The sequence below is a fragment of the Chrysemys picta genome, chromosome 4, assembly GCF_011386835.1.
Source record: "Chrysemys picta bellii isolate R12L10 chromosome 4, ASM1138683v2, whole genome shotgun sequence".
Taxonomy (NCBI): domain Eukaryota; kingdom Metazoa; phylum Chordata; order Testudines; family Emydidae; genus Chrysemys; species Chrysemys picta.
The window spans coordinates 90869659-90885688 of NC_088794.1; the positions used below are offsets into that span (position 1 = coordinate 90869659).

Genomic DNA, 16030 nt, shown 5'->3' on the forward strand with positions numbered 1-16030 from the left:
AGAGATTTCACTGACAAGGGATTTAGAATCTGGCGGAACACCTGCACCACATTATTATAATCTTATCCGTTTAAATTTTTGAGCCAAGATATTGGACAATATCTGTCACAGTTTCAGGGCTATTGCACCTTTATTCCCCCTCCCTGGTCCACCAAGGGCACCACTTCTAGGGTCCCAGCTCCCAGTCATCACCTCTCTTGGGCAGAGACCTGCATCTCACTCACTCCCGTGTTGCCCACAGTTATATGTTACCACGTAGCTCTTTCTAAGCAAGCACATTTATTCTTAAAGTGAAAGCATTACAGAGAAACATATTAAAAACAAAAGAACCTGCACGCATGCTAAAAAACTTACCAGAGATCACCCCCCAACTCTAACAAGGGCTCTGCTAGGTGTCAGTCCTTCAAAACCCACAACTGGGTTTTCTCCGTGGTTACAAGATCATAATTGTATCAGATTCAGAACCAGAACCCAGGCAGAGCAGTTCAGCTGTTTCTTTATACAGCCTGGGCCTTTGCTCTCCAGTCTCCGAGACCAGGTAATTAGCAATCACCCTCTCTTCAGGGCATAGCTTCAAAAGACTGGGTTTTTGCATAATCAGAACTGGGGAATTGACCTTAAGCTCTCCCTAGGCATACCCCAGGAAATCCACTTCACAGTTACTGTCCCAAAAGTCCTTTTTTTGCTTGCATATTTTCAGTACAGTCCTTTGAACTCCCAGGCTTCACAATAATACACAAACTTTGCATTTAATATAATGGACACCAAAGATACTTAAACTTAATTTAATAATGTCTCCCAAGGATATGCAAGAAATTGCTATATCTGTCATGGTGTCCCTTAAAAAAGTTTAAATAACTTATAAAGTTTGGTGGGAAGTCTAATATTTGTAGGGTTTGGGATTTAAGTTTCTCTCTTTTTTAACACCTCAGGGGGTCATTTATGGGCTCAAACTATTGTGAGTCCTGGTCTTCTCCCATAATTTTAGTTCCTGGAAGGAGGAAACATTAAGTGACTGACATCACCACTTATAATTATTCTTTCAGAATTCACAGAGTTACATATATTGGTAGGGGCGACTTCATACTTTTAAAGTCCAGGGGACGCCTGAAGAATTTTTGTTCCTGAAGAGATAAATGCTATGTAAAAAAATTGGAAAACTACTTATAACATCTTCAATTTTCACAGTGCCTTTCATCTCCAGCAACTCCATTCTGCACCAGCAACAATACACAACAGTATTAAGGAAGGATAGTGTAGAATACTTTCTCCAGTTGAAAATGCAGGGCAAATTTAAAGTAGGCAAACCAATTAACTGGATGTGAGCATGGCCAGGATGCCAGGTAATGCTTTTAATTCTTGTGGAAAATGCCAGGTCAACTTTTAATGACTGATCAAAGACTCTGGTTTAAGCCTACTCCAAAAGATGATACCGTTTTCACCCCACTTGAGGCATTGGTTCAACAGTGATCTCACATGGGGCCAAATCTCAATTCATGTAACTAGCAGATGAACATCTGGCCCATAGTGACTGCACCTATTTAAGAGGGGCAATCCTTATTCTTTTTTTAGCAAAATATCTATTATTTTCCTACTCTGTCCTTCCAAAACACTCTTCCAATTCACCATATTTCAATGCAGGTAAGCAATGAGTCCCTGCTTTTCTCCCAATCCACATTAAGAGCTAGTGTGAAAGTTTACTCTCAGCCCATAGTTAAGGGCAGTTCCTAGCTGGGACCAAGGAGGGAATTATGACTCTGTCCACCCTCCCCCACCTGCATGGGAGGAGGAGGAGTAGCAGCCCCACAGAGACTGCTTCCTTCTGGACCTTCCCAAGCTAGACTAGCAGAATGTGTAGCCTACGCAGAGGAGTAAGAGGGAACTTGCACATACACACACTCTATCCTCCCTTACACCTCTGCACGGGCACAAAGAACTAATGATGATCTTGTCCTCCAATTGTCCAACCATCCCTATCACCTGCTGAAAGTGAACTACGGTTAAAGTAATTGTTCTGCAGACTGAATCCAACAAAGCTGCACTTGCACAGGAAACAGCAGCCAGGAAAGCCTCTCACATCAGCTCTGTGATGAAACCGGCATCCATAAGACAGGTCACAGCTCAGAGGGTACAGCTGAAGGCTCCTTGTACAGACATTTCTCCCCTCCCCACTTTGTAATGCAGTGATGCCAAGACTGCTGTCAATTCCGCTGTCTCTGAAGTCTCTTTCCTCAGGCTGATGCCGGGGATAACTTGGGAGCTCAGATTGCACAGCAGCATCCAAAGGCACTCATAAAGATGCTGCACCATGACTTCTTGTGACCTTGGAAGCTGCTGTAATAGAGTCTTTAGGGCTTTGAATTTATTAGAATCAGAAAGGGGGAGGCAAAGGAGGCCTTTCACATAGACCTCATTGTGAACATGGAATGCTTCCCCTTTGGCAATTTTCCATCCCACAGAAAAGAAGATTCTCATTTAAAGGGATGTAAAACAGGTTAAAAATCAATACCTACATTTTGGATGCACCAAGGTGCAGAGCATCTGTCTTTTGAAAAATCAGGTCCCTTTATTGTGTCCCAAGCTGGGCACTCCAAAACTGAGGCTTACAAAATCGCAAGTCACTTTTGCAAATATAGACATGTATATGTACAATGTTTCCTTACGTGTGTCACTAGTAGCTCTAATCCTGCAGCCTTTACATAGGTGAAATTTCAGTGGGGCAGCTCGCAAGCATAAGGGCTGCAGGACTGGACGCCAGAGCTATGCAGATTTGATGCTCATGATTTTCAGTTTTGATCTCTGTTGGGCCACATACTTGAGTTTTGCTTCAACTTTCAGGAACGAACCCCAACACTTGAATCTCAGCCAAAATCACCAAGTTTTGCCGGTTTCACGTGATTTACACTAGAAACCATAGATCGGTGTAAGTTAATTCAGAACGCTGCCTTCAGCTCATTCAGAATTTGCCTCTACTTCCCTGAAAGGTTTGCAAACCTCAACAAAACTGTCCAGAGTCAAAGATTTCATTTTGAACATTGCATACAACTCTTCCAGTAGTCCCTTAGATTAGAAGGATTTTAGCTATACCAGAGACCAGCAACTAGTTTTTACTTTTAATATTGGTAAAGGCAATCCTTATTATTTAATATTTAAAGGGATAATGGCAAGATACAAATAAAGTTTTCCCTGCCTGTGTTACTAATAATAACTGGGATTATTAAAGATGAAAGAATTTTAAAAAACATTTATGCTATTTGCTTTCAGACATTCTGTTTGGACAAAGAAAACAGACTGACCAGTGCCACCTTTTTTTTTTTAAATCAGTAGCTATGGTAGGGTTACCATACGTCCGGTTTTTCCCGGACATGTCCGGCTTTTCGGCAATCAAACCCCCGTCCGGGGGGGAATTGCCAAAAAGCCGAACATGTCCGGGAAAAATACCGGCCGGGCACTTCCTCTCCCGCGGCTGCTCTGCTCCTCCCCGGACTCAGACTTTGGCTCTGTTTAAGAGCCAAGCTGCCTGAGCCAGCGCTACCGGCTTCGGGCAGCCCCCGTGCCTCCGGACCCCAGCCGCCGGCCGGGCACTTCTTCTCCCCGGCTCCAGCTGCTCTGCTCCTCCCCGGACTCAGACTTCGGCTCTTTTTAAGAGCCAAGCTGCCCGAGCCAGCGCTACCGGCTTCGGGCAGCCCCTGTGCCTCCGGACCCTGCGCCGCCGGAGCAGAGCAGCTGGAGCTGGGGAGGAGAAGTGCCTAGCCGGCGGCTGGGGTCCGGAGTCAAGGGGGCTGCCCGAAGCCGGTAGCGCTGGCTCGGGCAGCTTGGCTCTTAAACAGAGCCGAAGTCTGAGTCCAGGGAGGAGCAGAGCAGCTGGAGCCGGGGAGGAGAAGTGCCCGGCCGGGGGCGCAGGGTCCGGAGGCATAGGGGCTGCCCGAAGCCCGAGTGCTACCGGCTTCATGGTTTGCCGGGCAGCCTCCAGACCCTGCGCCCCCGGCTGGGCGCTTCCCCTCCCGGGCTCCAGCTGTGCTGGGGAAGCGCCGGCCGGGGCGCAGGGTCTGGAGGCTGCCCGGCAAACCGTAAAGCTGGTAGCGCTCGGGCAGCCCTTTTCGCGTGGCTGGGAGGGAGGAGGGGGAGTTAGGGCGGGGACTTTGGGGAAGGGGGCGGGGAAAGGGCGGAGTTGGGGCGGGTCCGGGGGTGGGAAAGGGGCGGGGCTAGGGCCCGTGGAGTGTCCTCTTTTTTTATTTTTTAAATATGGTAACCCTAAGCTATGGGCCCAATTTAAGATCAATATCTGAACTCTCCCAAAGCTTGAGGCTGTTGAGATCCAGTTTATGGTTTGGACTCATCTCTCTCCACTAGTCAGTCGCCGTAGCTGATAATCTCACAAGTACAATGCTGCCATGTTTGGGTTGCAAGCCATCAAGAACTTGGCAGGCAGTCCCAATTCTTGTGACACTTTTACTGGATAGTTATACAACATTCTGAATTTATTTTGAGCATCACAACTTAGTGTCAGGGTTTCATGACATTCTGTGGCACACGGGTATGATATCACTATGCATTAATACAGCATTCTGACACAAAGACACAAATTGCAAAAGATACAAATGGTTTGGGTTTGGAGAATGAAAGGTAAAATCTTAAAGCCAGCCCTGCTGTCCCAGTATGGAGACATATGGTGCAGCCAACATAAATGCTCCTTTTTACCTGGATTTCCTGTATAGTGTCTTCCTCTTTAGTATCCACTTTTTTCTCAATCCCTTCCCCGCGCAGCAAGGCTTCCAGTGTGGTTCCCTCTGATGTGAACCCATCCTTCTTCAAAGGCAGATCAACTTCTGAGAAACAAAACAAAGAGATTAAGTCTATTGCCTGTGCACAACTGCACAGTGGAGGGAGCAAGAGGATAGGTAGCAGGTTGCCTGGCTCTTAACCCTATTCCCATCCTAAAGAAGAGGGAGAAGTACTTTAGTTAACCTCTAAACAGGAAATTCATTTCTAGCTTGCTGAAGCTCTGGAACCTTTTCAATTTGCTATGTTGGGTTGCAACAAAGGAAGGCTGGACATATTATCTTGTAGGGGATTAAAAACAAAAAACATTTTCTTTTACATGAACTCCCCATACTCCAAATGGGAAGAAAAGCCACATAGTTTTCTAGAGCAGGTAGCTAAAAATATTAAGGTCCTCTCCCAAAAAACAGGAAATGTATATATATATTTGGCATAGTTCACGACACTCAGTTGTGTACAGGATCATTTTACATCAGGGGCCAAGAACCAGACATTCCAGGGGTAGGAAAGAGGGAAAAGAGAGATCATACAGTGAGAGATTGCTGAGAATTAATAAAAATAATGAGGGGATGTGCAACCAAATATTGATCCCCACTTTTCTTATTTAGGCCCAGAGTCTACAACCCTCGCATGGACTTCAATGGGACTACTTACATGAGTAAATATTACTTGGTGTAAGTAAGGATTGCAGAATCAGGCCCTTGTGAGGAGGACCCTAACTCTAGTTCTCCCATTGCCTGGAGCATGTGCCCCCATTAAAAAAACACGGGGATTAATGAGGAAGCTTGATGCAACATGGCACACAGATGAAAGAGCCGACAATATGCTAGTTTTGGATGGCTATCACTGGATTGTGAAACAAGTACCGCAGTCAGGAAAATACAGCATGGGTGTTAAAATACATGCAGGGAAGAATTCCATCTCCTATTCCATTTACATAGGAGTTTGACCAGCATAATCCCACTGTAGCCTCTTTTTATGGGGCACCCTCATTGCCACAGCCACCCTTCTCAAGCCTCCCTCCTTCTCTTCCAGGATAGGGTCCTCTTTCCAGGCGAATATATTTGGGAAGGAACTAGGAACCACGGCTGATGTTTTACAAATCAGTATCTGATGTCCTGGTTTCACTGCTGTGTCCCAGTCTTTCATCTCACTTTGTACCCCCTCATCTCATTGTTGTATCCACCTCCTATCTCTTGTCATATACTTAGACTGTAAGATCTTCAGAGCAGGGACTGTCTTTTTGTTATGTGTTGGCACAGTGCCTAGCACACTGAAATTGTGACCCGTAGGTACTACCACAAAACAAATAATGAATTATCATCATTTGGTGCAGAGGTGTGTAATTACTTCTTGGGGAACCATTTGCCCCTGGAGAATGGCAGCTGTCTGTCTGACAGGGACCCCAAAGCCATGAAAAGATGTGGGGTTCCCTGAGCCAAAATGGAGGATAAGGGATTTGCAAAGTACTCTCTCAAATTTATTGGAGAGAGGGGACATTAGCTAACTGCATGACCTACCCTCAACCAATGGACCACAGAATGTGGGTAGTAGCCACAGCAAAAACTATCCAACTCATTGAGAGGGAATCAGAGTACAAGCCAAGCAGAACCCCCAGACCTTGGCAGCGGGGGTAATTGTCCAGAGGAAACTTTCCCAGAATGACTCTCAGCATGGAAGCTGGAATACTGAGTTAACAACTTCTCATCAAAGGAAAGGCCAAGCTATTCCATCGGGATTTCTCAGAATGGAGTTCTCAACCTGCTCCCACCACTGGACCACCTTCTACCAGGTTTCACTGCTTATGATGCAGGTTCTCTCCTGTGATGCTTGAGGTGTAAAAAGAGGGAAACTGATCCCTTAAACTCACCTTTCATGGACCAACTGAATAAGGAAGAGGAGAGGGAGGGAGGGACCAGAAACTCATACAGGGAATTTCAAGCTGATCCCTTAAATGTGGGAGAGGGGGTCAGCTTGAAATTCCCTGTATGAGTTTCTGGTCCCTCCCTCCCTCTCCTCTTCCTTATTCAGTTGGTCCATGAAAGGTGAGTTAAATTTGGAGACTAAATTCAGATATTTCAGAGTGGAAGAGAGGGATTTTAGTCCTGATTCAAACGCAAACTTCAACACAGCCTTAACTATGGAGTCGCTCAAGCACCTCTATAATAATGTCTCCCTATGGTCTTGATTTGATTTCAATTTCTGTGCTGGGGTGCAAAAGGGCATTAATATTGGTTTTGGGACCTCATAGGACTGAAAACTGCAGCTGGTCATCAGACATTTTGCAAGTGAAGGTGAAGCTTCAAGCAAACTCAAGGGCATCAGTAACACACATGTCTTCATGCTGACAAGCTACATCTGTCTCTGGCTTCTGATACACTCAGCAAACAAATGCATTAGAATAGGGAATGGAGGAGGGAGTCAAACAAAATCCATATTAAATCTTAAACCAAGAACACAAAGTAGGATCTGTATGTTACAGAGAAATTTAAAATTAAACCTAACATGGAAAATGCAGGGCTTTAATGGCAAGGAGGTCAGCTGCCTTCTAAAAACACACTTGTTTGCTGTGGTGCTGCTACTTGCTACTGCAACTAATACTCAGCCCTCCTACAGTACTTCCCATCTTAGGATCTCAGAGCACTTTTAAATTTTTAAACTTTCCATCCCCCTGCGAGGTAGGTATTATTACCCCCTTTACAAATGGGGAGACTGAAGCACAGAGAATTTAAATGACTTGTGTGAGAGCATGTAGGGAGGGAGCAGGAGATATGGAAAAAGAACCCAAGACACCTGACTCCCAGTCCTGTGCACTAACCACTATACCACTGCTTTCTCTCCTCTTTTAGTACTTTCCTAGCTTCACATTTCAGGGCCATCTTAGCAGTCAAACTGTTCAGTGATTCATGCATGGAGCACGTCGAGACAGAAAGCGGGAGTTGGTCCACACTGGGGACAGGGAGGTGGGGAGGAAATGAAGCCTCATATCATCCAACATTAACACCTTCATGATAAATGAGTTGACCTTAAAAAGAGCTCTGAAAGGAGCTCAGCTCAATCCTTCTGGAAGATGGATAGTCAGTATAACACAGCAGATGTACAGGGCCGGAGGGGGAGGGGGAAGCTACATAACAAGGATGAAGGAGAAACCTTTATAAAAGCACAGGTTGGACTGGGACTTCAACTGCTAATGCCCCAGTTTTCCAGTCCCAACTTGGTTACCCAGCCTGTGTGGTTGCACTACGAGGTATATTTTACTGTAGTTGTGGTGGAAAGCCTAGAGCTGAAAGACGTGGCAAAATGCAGAGAATGACAAAAGAAAATTCTTTTCCTCATATCATTTTGTCCTTTCACACCCTTAAGAAAGTGTCCTATAGAGAATGTAATAGAAAGTGATCAGGCTTTTTGAACCCGCCTAGACAATATAATAGAGAATTACAAGGCAGCTGCAGAATTCTGAAAGATGGTTCAAATCAGCCTGTAGAAAAGATCTTATTCTCTGTTAAATACTATCCGGTTTGTAGAATAATTTCTATTAAACCCTAATGGTTTCCTTCCTGTTAAATTCTACAGGAATTTTCAATAAAGGTTGTCAAACTGCAGTTTTTTTCCTGTAGCCCTACCTGAAGAGATACTGACAAGTAGATTTAGGCCCCAAATTTAGGTTTTGTGGGAAAAGTAAGGGCCTTACAAACACAGAAACTGAGATCCATCTAGTCCCGTATCCTTTCTCTGACAGTAGCCAGCACCAGATGCTTCAGAGGAAGGTGAAAGGACCCCACAGTAGGGAGATGTGGGATAATCAACCCCCCACATCAGGTGTCATCCTGATCCCTAATAGTTAAGCCCTGAAATATGAAGTTTAATATCCCTTCCAAAATATTTGTTATCATGACAACTCTGGATATTCTTGTTATCCATATAAATGTCCAGTCCCTTTCTGAATCTAGTTAAGTTCTTGGCCTCAACACCCTCCAGTGACAGTGAGTTCCACAGTTTAATTACACCTGGTGTGAAAAATTATTTCCTTTTTATTGGTTTTAACTTTTCCACCTTTTATTTCATTGTATTATGAGATAGAGAGAACAGAAGCTCCCTATACCAGTCATTATTTTATATACTTCTAACACATCCCCTTTTTATTTACCTCCTTTCTGTGGTAAACAATCTTTCCAATACCTCTTATTCTCATTGCTCTTCTCTGAACCCTTTCTCATTCTGCAATACCCTTTAGAGATGGATCAGTACTGCACACAGTATTTCAGATCAGGTTGCACAGCTGATTTATGTAAAGGCGTGATAATAGTCTCCATATTATTCACCATCTCATTCCTTATGCATCCTAACATCTTATTTGCTTTTTGACCACAGCTGCACACTGAGAAGAGGTCAGCTTTGAGCTGTCTGCAATGATGTCCAGGTCCCTTTTCTGAGTTCATTTAGAACCCTATAAGGCAGGGGTCGGCAACATTTGGCACGTGGCTCGCCAGGGTAAGCACCCTGGCGGGCCGGGCCAGTTTATTTACCTGCTGACGCGGCAGGTTCGGCCGATCGCGGCCCCCACTGGCCGCGGTTCGCCGTCCCGGGCCAATGGGGACAGCGAGAAGCTGCGGCCAGCACATCGCTCGCCCGCGCCACTTCTCGCCGCCCCCATTGGCCCGGGACGGCGAACCGCGGCCAGTGGGGGCCGCGATCGGCCGAACCTGCCGCCTCAGCAGATAAATAAACTGGCCCGGCCCGCCAGGGTGCTTACCCTGGCGAGCCACGTGCCAAACGTTGCCGACCCCTGCTATAAGGTGTACGAGTAGTTCAAATTTTCCCCTCTAATGCATTTTACTTGGCATTTATGGACACAGAATTGTATTTGTGATCATGTTGCCCATTCGACTAGCTTGTTTAGGTCCCTTTGAAGTTCCTCACAGGAATTGAAGAGGCTGGTCCACAACACCCCTTACATTCTTGGTTCGCTGCACAATGAGAAGGGCGCAGGTGCAGCCCAACAGACATGTAGCAAATATCTTCGTGGAATACACACAGGGACCATCAACTGAAAAAGAACTTTATGTCATCTACAATTTTGCCACCTCACTACTGCATACTGCTGATATATTAAACAAGGCACCTAGTACAGAACCTTGAGGCACCCAGCTGGTAGCCTTTTGCCATGATGAAAGTTGACCATTTAATCCTACTCTTAGCTTTCTCCTTCCTAGAGAGTTTTTGATTGGTGACAATACTTTGCCTCTCACCCCATAACCACTTAGCTTCTTTGGTTATGCAGGATCTTCTCAAAGGCCTTTTGGAAGTCTAAATAAGTTGTTGAGTCTCTTTCTGTATCCACCCTAATTTCCCAGGGCCTGGGTGTCTCTACTTTACAACAGATCCTATCATATCTTCTAGGTGTTGCATTATTCTATTTTTAATTATTGTTTCAACCAATTTGTCGAGTACAGATGTAAGGCTTACTGGTCTGTAGTTCCCTAGATCAGCCTTCTATTGAATATAGGTAACAATATTTGCTGCCCTCCAATCCTTTAGAGCAGTAGCTATTTTTAATTATCAGTTTGCTCCAACGCCTCTTCTTCTGACATCTCAGAGAATGTCTGAGAGTACCTCAACTTTATTACCCCACAAAGCTGCTACTAAAACTAATATGAATAAGAGTTTTCATGTTTTTAAAATAGAAATTTCAATACATTTTATATATAAATCTCCTCACGGTTGGGATTTCAAATGCAACAATACCTGGCTACTGTGTGAGATACAGGAAACAAACTTGACCAGTCTAGTTTCAATGTCAAAGCTAAATAAAATACAAAAATACGTGTATATTTTAAGTCTTTTTTCCATTTTAATTAACTATGATATAACTGGTGATACAGGTAAACATTGCGCACACACACACACACACTATAACTTAAATTACTGATTTTAACTCGACTGTGTCCCTTTCATAGTGATTAAATTAACATGGATATTTTTGTTTACTAGCTAAATGCAGCAACCTGTATAAGTATCAAGGTCCTTGCACTTACACAGAATCTGAACAATCGTCCATGTCAACATCACTCCTGGGTCTGTTCGTTAGTGAACTTGCTACTTCCAAGAGAAGCACATTTTTATAGGTCCTACAAAATGGGAGGAGGGGTTAAAATATCATTTTTTATCAAAAGAGCAGTACGTTCCACCTTTAAATACGCACAACTTAATTCACAATGAACCGGGGGCTAAACAACTTCACAGTGCCTACTCAAAACACAAATTAAAAACAACCTTCCCTTTTTCTAGACAATGTAATGTATTTGTTTCACAATGGATCATTTCCATCTCCACGGTAGCAGCTGCCACCGGAGCCATCATCTCTGTGCACTCATAAGCAGCTCCATTTCCAGGTCTAATTGGGAACAGAGATACTTATTGGGTGAGTTCCAGCATGATCCATCACGCCGGAGACAGCTACTGTGCAAACCAAAAGCAATCCAGCTTCCAAAAACCCTCTTAGACAAACAGTGACTATGCTACAGGGATTCTTGTGGTTTTTGGTGCTGTTTCTCTAAAACTTAAGAATCGCCAGAGGAAACTATATATTAAGAATCCAATAAGTGCTGTTTAACATAGATAAATCCAAAGACGTAGCCTTAATAGCCACAACCTCTTTAAAATTACACAGGTGGTCAAAAAAAGCCACCTAATTCGCAGCAAACAGATCTACCACTGGGTGAATGCAGCCACTAAGCTCATTAACAGGATGTGGCAGGATGTGCCTGAAAGTGTAAGACAGTGGCTCAGTGAGCAATTAAATCCCATGTCACTTTAAAATAAAAATCTATCAGTGTCACAAGAGTGTGAAGCCTCAGCTCCTCTGCTGTTTCCCACCTCCAGTCTTTTATTTATCGTGGCATATTGGGAACAGTGCAAGTCACAACGATTATAATGAAATATGCCATATAAAAACCAGATTAAGCCTGCTCTCCTTTTGGGAAATATGCAGAGAGAGAAGCTGTCTGTTAGCTGTCGAGTTTGCAAAAGATACCATCTTTTGGGATGGTGCTCCCTGCCAGCAGACAGAGTGCCCCAGGGGAAATGGTGGTGAAAAACCCAGACAAGCAGCATCCATCCATCCATCATATGCTCATCTCCAAGGCACAAATATAGCATTAGCGTGCAAGGGGTGGGGGGGGGATACTTTAAGTAGAAATAGAATACAGTGCTCTTGCTTGAATGCTGGATTTTGTAGTTGTTTGGGGCAAAACAAGTGAATACAGCATCTTTTGTTAGCTTGTTTGTTTTTTATATTTGTGGTCGGTTTAGTGATTTGCTTATCGTTCTTGAATTGGATGGATTCACAGCAGTGAGTAGAATTAGGTATACTGAGGGACAGCAGGTGCTGTGCAAGCTTCCTTCTACACACTTCTACCAATGCAACTCAATCCTGATCTCTAGCAGCTCTCTCCTATTCCAGATCTGGACCTTCACACAGCTCTGCCATTGCACAGCCGCAATCCCTGTTATTCCAGCTCTGGGTGCCCAAACAGCATTGCCATTGTGCTTCAATCCTGACGCTCAGTACCCTCTGCTATTCCAACCCTACCCTCTACCTCCTTTCCATTCTGTCAATGCATCTCACTCCTGACCTGTAATCCTCTTCTATTCCACTCCTGGGATCTACACCCAGTTCTGATCATTCCCGGCTCCATGACAACTCCTGCTAACCCAGTCCTGGGCCTCTCCGGAACAGAAACTGCCAATAGTGCTGAATTGTGCAGTGGGTTAGTAATGCAAACAAATATCTTCTGGGGACTAGTTTGAAACCACCACATTCATTTCACTTTTGATCTGAGACAGACTGGGAGAAGCCAGGTCTCTAGTGGAAGTGAAAGGCTACTGCATTAAGTCGTTGTTCCCTCCTTGCCCAAATGTCTTCACATCTAAGGATGATTTTCCTGTGTATCAATGCCCTTTCACACCGCACTGGCAATGTAAAAGGGGACTGTGTGTAAGAATCGGGTCCTAAATCACCATTAGGGAATGGCAAACCTGTCCTTGAACTAATCCTTCTGGAAAGTTTGAAGATGTTTGGGAAGCAATGTCTGTCTGTTATCTCCCTCTCACAACACATCGCCCTGGGTGGGATGAATGGATTGGTGGATTTTCCTCCCTCACATAAAGGCCCTCTTCAGGGAGCAAACTGGGGCTATACTCCACCCCGTAGGATGCTGCAGTTTAAGGATCAGTGGGGCCCACTGATCCCTAAAATGGGCCTCACTAAACAGTCTTTCTACATGTAAAGGCCCACTGGGGCTTTCCTTCAATTTATGCCCCAGAAAGCACTGTGGATTGGAAAATCCCAGTGCTTCATCCTTTCCTTTCCTGCAAAAACTACTAGGTTCGTGGGGAGAGAGAGTGAGAGAGAGCAAGCAAGGATGTGTGTGTGCTATGGGATTGTGCAATTCCATGGGACACTCTGGGTAAAATTGCAGGAAAACCCCAGGATGCCTTTGAATGTTCAGACAGTTCCCCAGGGCCCAAGGGAAGGATCCCTGGATGCCACTAGCACCTACCTAATTGTACACCGCATGAGGTTACCAACAAAGGGGGAGAGAAATAGGGTTGCAGGGACTGGTAGCAGTCCTCAGAACGTGGTTAAGCATTGTAAAATTTGCCCATTACTAATCTGTATGTTTTATAAGCAGCATATGGTGGACTAGTCTCTAATAGACATCACAGTAAAAAAATAGCCCTCCCGTTGATTGTGTCGCAGAAGTAATTTACACGTTTATTTCTCATCACAAATATAAATCAATGTCACATATAACACATTGTACCTGCTTTTCAAAGACTTCAAATTTACACTACCTGGCTAAATTCTGAAGCAGATAACTTCCCCCAGGGCATCAAATCCTAAAGTAATCTCTCCTTCTATTCTCCCCTCCGAAACCATTGTTCTAATTTTGCAGTCTATGCTGTTCATTCTCTCTCTTTAAATAGCATCCTATACAAGTTTAAAACAAGATGTAATGCAATTCACCTTTTCGCAGCATCAGCTCATGTAACAATTATAGTATAGTATTTGAGGAAAGAGATTGCATAATCCCTACATGTAACAGCAGGCAGTAATTCAGGTAGTACGGTGCAGTGGAGCTAGGTGTGATCTAGACTTCTGAGCAATGGACAAGGAATCAGGAGCTGCTAAGTTCTAGTCCTGACTCTGGTGTCAATGCTCTCCATAGCCTTGAGCTAGTTACAGCCTCAACACCTCAGCTTCCCCATCTATTAAATGGGAATATAATTACATACCTTCTCAGGGAAGGGTGGGAGTGTTAATGGGATGTGCTAAGTGTTATTACAGTTTGCTACAAAAAATGTAAATTTTAGATTCTCCTAGGGCAATTTGTGGGATCTTGTGAGATTTTGCAGGACTTCTATAATATCCCATAGGACACCCTAGAGAGCTTGTAGTGAGAATTCCCCACATTTCAGTCAGGATGCTTAATAAGCAAACTGCATCACAGTGTTGCAATTGTTGCTAGACCAATTGCTTTAAGAAAGTTTAATTGACATACTCTAGAGGGAAGAAAGGTTGTCAAGAGGAATTTCAAATGGGACAGGGAATTGAGCATCTTGGGTGCTGTCTCCAGTCCTGCCACTAATTTGCTGTGTGATCTTGGGCAAGTCACTTACCCTCTGCCTGCTGTATCATGGAGATAATCCTTACCTACCTCACAGGGTGTGGTGAGGCTTGTTTAGTGCTTGCAAACCACTCAGATACTCAAATAAGAGTGCCTATAAAGTGTAAAGTACTATTATAGCTGCTTGCAAAGGTTTAAACCATTTTTCCAGTGAAGAAAAAGAAGGTGCAAAACTTAGTGGACTTTATTTGCACACATAGCAGATTTTAATAGCCAACTGATAAACCTCTAAGAATGAGGATACTTTCCCACATTTCCCATTGGTAAAGGCCATCAGACAGATAGAGATATGTAATTGCAACATATTATTACGAAGAGGCAAGCTTGTAATGCAAACATTGACACTTTCCTCCAGAGGTGCCAATAAGTATCTTTCTGGCATTGGGAAAAAGCACAACTGCATCCACGGCTCTGCCACCACATGAAGATGAAAAACTCCAACAGCCCCAGAAAGATTGTAGATTATACCAAAATGGGTAAAACAGGAAGATTAATGGCAGCAGAGAAAATGCAGATGGTGAAAGGGAGCCTGCAGGTTCAGCAAGACTGTGCGTCAAGGGGGAGGAGGAGCAAGAAGCAGCAAGGGGGAAACAAGGTGACATTCAAAGGCGGCAGAATGCCTTCCAAAAGGGCAACCAGAGGGCAGCTGTGGACACAGATGGGCCATCTGGGGTAGGCAGGCTCATGCTAACATGGCAATAATTACTTCTTAAAAATTGGCAGGGAGGTGAGAGGGCCAGAAGCAGATAAAAGTGGTTTGTTCCACAGGCAGATAACGGAGTAAAAAGGATGGCAAATAGGAAGACAAGGATACAGAGAGAGAACATCTATTTTTAAAAGAATGTACGAATGAGAGAGACTGAGAGACCCCACCAGGAGCCCATTGTACGGAAGTTTCCATGGTCACCTGGTACATTGGGCCAACACCACAAATAGATTCTTTCCCCATGCTAATATTTTCCCCGAGGCTTTATTATTGAGGTTTAGGGAAAAGAGCTCAGAATGAAAGAAACAAAAGGGTTATAGACAGTAAATAGTAAAAAAGGCCAGCTCAGACTGTAACCCTGCCCTCCAACACCACGACGTGGAGTTCTGACTGCTCAGAGACTCCTCTGATTTTACAGAGTTCCCTGGCTTTCTTCTCATTGCCTGAATGGGCCTTCAGCTTCCCGCATGCTCTATTGCTCCATCCTGTGCATCTCTGGAAGAGATGTACCAGGTTTTATAACTGTTTGCTTGCTGGTAGAGAACTGGAAAAGCAAGACCTCCCTTACCCCACTCTGACATAAGAGTGGCTTAAACAGGCTCCGGTGGCTTTCTCCTCTCCTATTCCAGGATAGCAACCTTTCTCCACATCAGTACCTGAGTTCATCCTTCGGGTAAGAATGAACCTTTTTACAATCCACTTCCTGGTTTCTATCTGAAACCAGATGGATAGCACTGGGGAAATGAGGAGCTATGACCCACCCTTCCCTCTGAGCTCCAGGCTCAGAGCCCCTAACAAATACACAAGAAGAAATAGCCCAGTCAATTGAAAGGTGCTGACTTTTCTTCCCCAA

General features: G+C 44.4%; 1 protein-coding gene across 8 annotated transcripts in view; it reads right to left on the minus strand.

Annotated features, from left to right (window-relative positions):
* DPF3 (double PHD fingers 3) overlaps positions 1 to 16030 on the minus strand; it is a 215570-nt gene that overhangs the window by 85076 nt on the left and 114464 nt on the right. For all 8 annotated transcript variants that reach the window (XR_010601049.1, XR_010601050.1, XM_005284599.4 and 5 more), the window contains one exon: positions 4702 to 4829. Coding sequence is in view for 6 of the 8 variants with exons in the window: in XM_005284599.4 (XP_005284656.1) it covers positions 4702 to 4829 (128 nt within the window). In the remaining 2 variants the exon portion in view is untranslated. The remainder of the gene's footprint in view (positions 1 to 4701; positions 4830 to 16030) is intronic.